Here is an 8,981-nt window from a genome sequence, read left to right as displayed (position 1 = left end):
AAGATAACATCGAATGAGCAAGACTCGGTAGTTTACAAGTAGGGAAGAAGACCCCGCCAATCAAGGGGAAGATATTGACCCAAGATCAAAATCCCAATGACCCTCTTGACCGACTAGACGACTACGAGGTAAGGGGCGTGTGACGGCCCTAAGATGTTCGGCGTTCAAACCAACAAATATCCTTTCAACCACAAAAATAAGATCCTATCTCTCGACGAATGTGGCTAACCCTATCCGTAGATTATATTGGAAGAGGGCAGCGAACGAGATAGGGGAAGACGACACTGAAGACGGTAATAATACTGGGAATGACGGAGGGGAGACGAGAGGGTACCTTGTATGTCGATAGTCCACGGCGTGGGAAATGGTGTCTCGACGTAGTCAAAGGCGATGGGAGATTCCGCGTGGATGAGGCACAACGAGGGCGGAGGATGGGGTTCTTGGCTTGTAATCACCCCAAGAATGCCTCTAGATGGTGGCTCGTGTCAATTCTTGAATTTCTTGCGCAGTAGTTGATCAGGAACGCCAAGAAGGTGACGATTTCTTAAAGCCTTGATCGTTCTTGAGCGGTAGTAGATGAAGAATGCCAAGAAGGTGGTGGTTTCTTGAAACCTTGGGGTTCTTGAGCGGTAGTTGATCAAGAACGCCAAGGGGGTGGCGGTTTTCTTGAAATCTTGGTGGTTCTTGGTGGATGGCGATGGCAGCGGCAGACGATGGCAGCCGCGGGGACGATAGCCTCCAAGAAGAGGGTTCTTGAAAATAACCACCCAAGAAGTCTATGATAGAGGGGCGTTTCTTGATCTTCTTGGATGGATCTTGGAGGAGGTCGATGGTGGCGGCGGACGACGGCGGCGGCGGGGATGATAACCTCCAAGAAGAGGTTTCTTGGACGTTTCTTAAGGACTAACAACCCAAGATTCCCAAGGAGAGGGCGTTCTTGGAGGAGGTTGGTGAAATCTTGGGGAGGAACAATGGCGACGCGTACCCGTAGTGATCTTGACGGTGACGGTTGACGATGCTTCTCCCTTGGTGACGCTTTCTTGAATCCTTGAGACCCTTCGGAGTGATCTCAACGGAGGGCTTCTTGGCTTCAAGAAGGGAGGAATTCTTGAATCTTTTAGCTTCTTCAGAGTGATCTCGACGAAGACGTTGAACGCGTTCCCACGGAGTGGTCTCGACGTGGGGGATGCGGGCTCTACTCCACGGAGTGGTCTCGATGTGGGCGGGAATAGCCAATTCCCACTATTCTACTCACTACGATAGGTGGAGACAAGAGTTGTAAAAATTCTTTCAACAAATGACTCAAATGTTCCTTGGGCATGCTATCCCCTTATATAGTGAGGATAGGTGCCAAGTGAATGTGGGGAGAGGATGAACCGTCGCGAGACGTGGTTCGGCCTCTCCTTACAATTTGAAAATAAAACCGAAATTTCAAAAGTAAAGACGAAGGAGAGGCCCAACATTGGCCTAGTCCATGAAATCCAAAGACACACGCAAAACATAAACAAACACGAGGGAAGATAGAGATGCTTACGCGGGTACTTGAACCCCGGGTGGCGAGCATCGACGCGAGCTGCTCGGCGTGGCTGATGTCGTCCTGTCGTGCCGTCTCCAGGATGGTCCTCCATCACCAAGGTTGGACATTTGTAACGGGAAAAGCCTGGGTAAGTGGCTTATTGGGCATCCACTAGATCATTCATTCGATGGACTTTGATCAAACGTGGTTTGTATCACTAGAAAATACTTCATTTTTTTATTTTTTTGAAAGAAAATTTGATAAAAAACTGCATATTAACAATTTATTATTAGGATCGTATTACAATGGAATATTAACTTTATTATGACAATTTCATTATTGTATAAACTATAATAATGTTATTATACAACTACAGAGATTGGGATAGGAAAATCAAAACTCATCAATGCATATGGAAAGGGCTGATTATTTTTCTGTTTCTTGGAAATGATAAGTCTCGACCTTATTCTATTATATTTAGAATTTTTAAGATTTAGGGCTTCCAAAAAAGAGGAAGCCCAGATATGACACACCCTCCATAGATTTTGTCTTTAAGTCTCTAGTTTCCTTTATCCTATTAACTAATGGCCTAACAGTTTTTCTAGTCCTGGAGTAACTTTAATTATCACAAAACCACAATTTCATGATATCCTTTCGCTGGATGAAGGTCAGGGAATCAATATAGAAAGTAAAAAATGTAGAGGAAAATAATTAACATTCCCAAACAAATTTGTCATCCTAAAGGTCCAAAGGCAGTTAAGAAAATTATGGATTAGCTCATTAAAAAAAAAAGAATTATGGATAACCTCCTTACCCGAATAAGAGAAGCCCACACAAATAACACAAAATACTCTCAATTATAAATTACATAATCTATTGCACCCCCAGGCTAATGACTCTGGAACCATAATCCAAGAACTTATAACATTTTAATATTTTATGATATCATTATAATTTTAATGATATCATCATGGATATATTCATCCCCTATTAATATATGCCTTTGAAAAAATGGGCTATTTCTCTTACTTTAAGGGGTTGCACAAAATCAAACATTCTAACTTCCTTTTCTTTCCCTCTCTCTCAAGGGAAAGTTCAAAATTCGCGTTCTTCTATCGCCGATCAACTAAGATCAGCTCAAGATCCTCGCCCTGGAAAAATTTGGTCATCTGGGTGTTGCAGATATCACCAAGAAGAAGGGACAATGGCGACTATAGCTTGTATCTTCTCCATTGCCGGGCTCTTTCTAAACTAGAGGCTGTCCTGCCCACGTTTACCTTCATTTGGGGAACATCGCTTGCTTTTACTTGGCGTCTTACTGCTTGATTGACGTGAAGGGTCTGCCAGGTAAGCTTCATCCCTGTTTCAACGATTATGCTTTGTAGACGAGACGATCTTTTTCCGGTTCTTGAGAGGTTACTGTTGAAAATTTTCATGTTCTGCAGATGGGTATCAGTGAAATGTCAGAATCTGGATTGAGGAAACCTCCTCTCTCAGCGAAGGTTATTTTGAACCAGAGATATGGCGGTAATGCTTGTTACAGGATTGAAGAAGTTCCTGAAACAGTCGAGGATGACTGCCCTGGATTAGTTATCTTGAATCAGAAACGGGCTAGGGTTCTATATCGGTGCCACTTGCAGCTGCCTGAATTTTCTTTGGTCTCTGAAAATTTTGCAAAGAAGAAAGATGCCGAGCAATCTGTTGCGCAAATGGCTCTTGATAAGGTCCTGTTATCTCTCTTCCTTTTTTACCTTCCTTCTTGATTACAATTCCTTGCTTGTGCTTATTACATGCAAGTGAAAATGCATGATATTTTTATAAAAGCTACTAAACCAAAAACCTTACACCATTAATGAGAATGAGAAGTAGTGCTTCTCTACCTCACTTGATTGATTTATATTAGGAAAGAAATGAGACAAGTTTGTATAGGTTATGGGTTTTGCTTCCTGCAAATTATCAGTTACAGTTTCTAATGGATGGATACATTCTAATGAACTCTGTTGGCCATTTGTTCTCGGTCCTTTACCCGAAGCTCATCAGAACGTTAAGTTAATTATGTCCCAATGATGTTGACGTGGATGGTTTGCTGATGATGTCATCACCGTCAATGAATGTCAACTTGGTCATTACGTTAACTGTCCATACTTCAAGAAAATTTCCATCTATGTCAATGGCATTGTCAGTTAGGCTGGTTGACATTTGCGACAACATTAATGTTGATTACGTTGATAAATTCTCTAAGTAGAAAATTTCTAATTTGTTAACTGTCGTCAACAGATGGCGTTAACCATCTGTGATACCCGGTCACTATCACCTGTTGATAGTATAACCTCGTCGTCATCATCATCGTCATCGTCATCATCATCATCAACATCAACCTCCCAAAAATCTGTCAATATTAATATCATCATCAAGGTCAAGGGTCGATGATGTTGATGATGACGATGACATTGGTGAGTTGTGAATCCAATCAGGTGGCCTCTTGTCCATTCTATAAGCTATCCTCATTTTATGATTAACATTCTAAGTGAAAAAAATAGGGAGGAAAAGTCAACCTCTATTTTTCTTTCTTTGATAATATTTTTAAAAGTTTTTCTACTGCTTCTGGTATTTCTGTGGTTTTTATTGCATCACTAGTTTGTATCATCTATCTTGCAGCTTGGCATAAAGCCCGACTCAAAAGACCACACAGCAGAAGAAGCATATGATGAACTAGTCACGCGCATCTCATATTTGTTTTCAGAAAAGGTAGCTTTCCTTTCTTGATTTTATTAACTCGACTACCTACATTTATATGCTATTTTTTCAATCATTTTTATTGGACATTGATTCATTGAAATACGTGACATTGACTTTATCTGATGCAAACAATGTCTCATGAGATCTTGAACTATCTTTATGAATGCCAGCAAGCACCTGAATCTCTCTCTGACATTTTTTTTGTCTGATTCATGGGAAAAAGTTCTGTTTATCTGGCCATCCTATAGTCAATCATATTCAAGCTGCAATTAGAAGAGAGGGTGACAATCATGGCATGATTCCTGTCTCTGTGGTTGCCACCTTGGACACAAAGATCGCCAACCTGAGCAAACTGCTAAACCCCAAGACAGAGTCAGACCCTATCCTGGTCATGTCTCTCGTCCTTGCGGCAGCGAGATCTGTTGATTCCATCTGCATTTCCAGCTCAGGACTCTGGATGGGGAAGAAAGGATCATATTCTCCTGAGGTTCTTCAGTCCTTGGCCCTTGACTCCAGCAATGGCGAAGATAAATTCGTTCGAGCGCTCTTCGTTCCAGCCTCGACAGAGATGCCGGTGGAGACAATTACTCTAGAACTGCGCCATGGTCGGTGCTACTTGATTGAAGTCTCTCGAAAGCTCAGCGTCAAGGATTCATCTTATGTTTTATTTTCAAGGTTCATAAAGACTCTTAATTGTTCATTGCCTGAATTCCACTCTTGCTGGCTTCTTTTTCTCGTGCTTTCTGTTCTTCTCCTTCTTCTTCATCTTCTTCCTTTCCTTGTTTCAGGCCTGTTGGAAGAGCTTCATCGGAGCGGAGATTCTACTTCTCCTCCCAAAAGTGTCGACTTTTATGCAACAGCAACTCTCTTGAGACGACTTTTAATGAAGGTGAAGCAGTCAACACAAGGGCTTCATGCTTTTCGGGCCAAAACATAACTGGAAATGCCATCCTCGCCACGATTGGGTATCAATGGAAATCCATGAAGCTCATCCATGAGGATGTGACCTTATCCACTTACTACAGGTATTCATACTTTAAAAGTTCTATTTTGATTCTTAATTCTTAATTCTTAATAATGCATCATAATTTTCATCCTAGAATGCTTCTTGGCATGACTCCTGAGGGATGTTATAAGCTTTCCAGAGGGGCTATGCTTATAGCAAAGCTTCCATCTGCATTCACAAGTAAATCCAACTGGAGAGGCCACTTCCCACGAGAACTGCTCTCCATGTTCTGCCGAAACCATCGCCTGATGGAGCCACTTTTCCTGATTAAAGAGATTCCTTTAAAAGACTCCCATCAGACAGAGGAAAAAATTTCTGAGGGATCGACAATTTTCGTGTGTAAAGTGCAAGTCCTGTCCAAGCGGCAAGAGTTGCTTCTTGAATTCATTGGAAAAAGCTGCAAGAAACAGGTTGACGCAGTCCAAAAGGCCGCCCTTAGCACACTCTCATGGCTGAACGCATGGTTTGAGCACAACCAGGGCAACTCAATCACAGATTCCACCAGCCTAAAATGTCCTGATGCAGAAAGATTCATCTCTGAATTTTCTTCCTACTCCGCTGTTCATGCCCGGCTTCAAGATGGTAACATCCGCACAGATAAAGACGAGGAATCTAACCTCATCTCATTACAAATCAAAGGCCCCGAGACAGTGATGCCACCACTGACCCTCGGTTCACTGGTCTTGATCAGCTACTTTGTCCATCTGGTTGATTATGAGGGAGATGATTGCGAGAGACACACCCTAGAGAGCAAAGAAAAGTTTGAATTCGAGCTCGGGGTCGGAGCAGTTATTGATCATATTGAGTACTGTGTTTCCCAGATGTGTGTGGGCCAGACTGCACAGTTCATCACAAGTCATCTACCAAGAAGGGAACTGGTTTTGGCTGCCTCAGGCCAATCTGCTGAGCTACTCTCTTCATTGGATCTCCGTAAGTTAAATGACCCTTCCTATCTAAAACATGACCTCTTCATTGTTCAATAATCTTTGTCAAGGTGTTCTTCATTGGATTCCTCAATCTGATCCTAGGTGATCTGAATAAAATTGTGACGGATTTCTCTTTTGATCCAATCAAAGATGGATCTTGTCGTTTTGATTATGGAATCCATTGCATCATGATTGATTTTCAATCTGATAATTGATAATTTTGTAACTTTAATAATGGCAATGTACTTATTGTACCTTATGGTTTGATTTTTCGCCACTGGTCACATGCTTGTAAGTCGTTTCTACGCATCTTTTTGTTTTTTTTATTAAATAAATTAATCTAATAACTTATCCTAGTTTGTAAATTTATGCTGACTTAATTCGATGATATTCACAGGGAAGTACTCGTTACAGTACTCTTTAAAGCTGCATCAAGTATCAGAGCCCAATGAGGATAGGATGGAGGGAGCTCTCTTCAGCCCCTCACTATCAAGGCAGAGGGTTGACTTTGCACTGGATCTGGTCAATGCGGCTCGTGCCATCAGCTTGGTATTGGTCAATACCTTTTTCTTCATTTATGTCCCGTCATTGACTTTTTTTGCGATATTGAAGGTTGACTTTGGTTGTGGCTCGGGGAATCTCCTGGATGCATTGTTGGTGAGCCAGACGACTCTGAAGAGAATCACTGGCGTGGACATATCCCTAAGAGGTCTCTACCGTGCTGCAAAGGTCAAAATCTTACCTGTTACTACAGTCAAGCCATGGTCAAACATTTACCCTCATGACATTCTCTCTCCTCTGACCTGGCAGCTGCTTCATACCAAACTCTCCAGCAAAGAGGCTGTGACAGCTGGAAATTGCATCAGATCTGCGGCTTTATACTGTGGCTCGATCACCGACTATGATTCCCGGCTTCATGGTTTTGACGTGGCCACATGTCTTGAGGTATCTCTTTATCTCTCTTACTCTCCCTAGAATTGAGGTCTGAGAAGCTGGGGCTTGCAGGTGATAGAGCACATGGAGGAGGAAGAGGCGATAGAATTTGGGCACGTGGCACTTGGCCAGTTCAGCCCAGGTCTTCTGATTGTGTCGACGCCGAATTATGAGTACAATCCTCTCCTCCAGGGCGAACTCACGGGTGGGGAGGGGTTAGGAGAAAAGCAAATGGCTGGGCCCTGCCGGTTCCGGAACCATGACCACAAGTTTGAGTGGACCCGGGCCCAGTTCAGGAGATGGGCAGTTGACCTCGCTGTCAAGTACGGTTATCATGTTGACTTTGGGGGGGTCGGTGGATCAGGAGACACTGAACCAGGCTTTGCGTCCCAGGTTGCCATCTTCCGGCGACAATCTCCTTGTCTAGCATTGTCTCTAGTTGGTGTGGATACTGATGTCATGCCTTATGAAGTTGTCTGGAAGTGGCCTTAGAGAGTTCTGGGGGAGAGAATTGTAAAGAAAGAAAGGGAAACAGTCAACTCCCAACACCTTGATTTTTGGAGTGAGAGAAGGAAACATTCCATATTTGGGGTTTGCATCTTGTCTTCAATCCAAACCACTAGAGAAAAATCCACCGATGACTAGTGCAAGGTTTGGAACTTTTGGTAACTGTTGACTTTTTTGAGTGAGAAAGGTCTGTGGGTGGCAATGTCTAATGATGGGGCTTGGTTATTGTCACTTGGGTGTTCGATTAAGAAATAGTAAAGCCAATGCTTGGGACTTGGTATTGTCCTTACAAATTTTAGAGAGAGAATGTGGGGGAAAGGGAAAAAGGAAATCTGAGGACAATGGAACTTTGTACTTTGCAATTGTCCTAACAATTTGTAGAGAGATGATGTAAAAGAACAATAAAAGGAAATTCAATGGCAAGGGTTCGGGTTGCAGAAAATAAAAGGCACCATAATTTCGTACTCAGAATCAAGGGTTATACCTATTAGCGGGCAATGAGGGTTTTGATGTTGGTATCAGTTTTTGGCAAAAATCTAAACTTTGCTGCGGTCTTGGTTTGGTCAAAGATCTGTTTCAGTTTGGTAAAAGATCTGTTTCTGTTTGATCACATGCATCTCACAAAATCATTTTGGAAACTTGAAAATTAAAGTCAAATTTTAGGTAAAAATATTAATTAAGATTTAAGCGAACAACTTTATTATGTAAAGACTCCTTTTTTGTAATGGATTGAGCACATAATTAAATACAAAAGTTGATTTCTGCTTATCTTTATATTTTTATTTATATTTGTGTTTACTTATTTATATAGTTACATATTTATGCATTTGCGCAATTGCATATTGATGTATTTACACATGTAAGTATTTAGGTATTTGCTTATTTACGTCTGTGTACTTTATGTGTCTGCGTATTTCCTTCTTGAGGTATTAAAGTAATTAAGTTTTTACATATTTTTGTGTATTTAATTATTTTACTGCTTTTGTATTACTGTATTGATGTCGCTGTTTATGTATGTAATTTTTTTACATTGTTAATATCAAATAACATAGTGCACTATAAATCGCTGAGGTTCCTTATTTATTTTTTGGGTGTCCCACCTACAAACTTCAGCACTTACAAATAGGTTTTTTCCCTTACGTATTCTTCTGGTTTTCGGTTAGGTTTAGTCTTGGTATCAAAATTTTGCAAACCCATGATACCTGTACATGGTTTTACCAAATTTTGGCAAAACATGGTGAACCCCACGCATGAGGTACAATAGCAGGCTGGGGCCTGGGCCAAGGCTAGGGTCTAGTTTAAGTGATTTAGTTTACCGAAAAAAGTCACTTAAACAGTGAAATATTTAGAAGTA

At 41.5% G+C, this 8,981-nt stretch overlaps 1 protein-coding gene across 1 annotated transcript; it reads left to right on the top strand.

The window, feature by feature from the left end:
• Positions 1-2,562: 2,562 nt before the first annotated feature.
• LOC144707881 (small RNA 2'-O-methyltransferase-like) lies at positions 2,563-8,074 on the top strand. The gene is made up of 10 exons (XM_078581137.1): positions 2,563-2,863; positions 2,962-3,240; positions 4,175-4,264; positions 4,479-4,930; positions 5,044-5,280; positions 5,356-6,191; positions 6,585-6,736; positions 6,800-6,916; positions 6,998-7,132; positions 7,193-8,074. Exons 2-10 carry the CDS (start codon positions 2,962-2,964, stop codon positions 7,610-7,612), a joined length of 2,718 nt encoding a protein of 905 aa, XP_078437263.1. The 5' UTR covers positions 2,563-2,863; the 3' UTR covers positions 7,613-8,074.
• The last annotated feature ends 907 nt before the right edge of the window (positions 8,075-8,981 follow it).

Source organism: Wolffia australiana, chromosome 9, assembly GCF_029677425.1.
Source record: "Wolffia australiana isolate 7733 chromosome 9, ASM2967742v1".
NCBI classification, from domain to species: domain Eukaryota; kingdom Viridiplantae; phylum Streptophyta; class Magnoliopsida; order Alismatales; family Araceae; genus Wolffia; species Wolffia australiana.
This window is presented reverse-complemented; position numbering and strand designations above follow the sequence as displayed.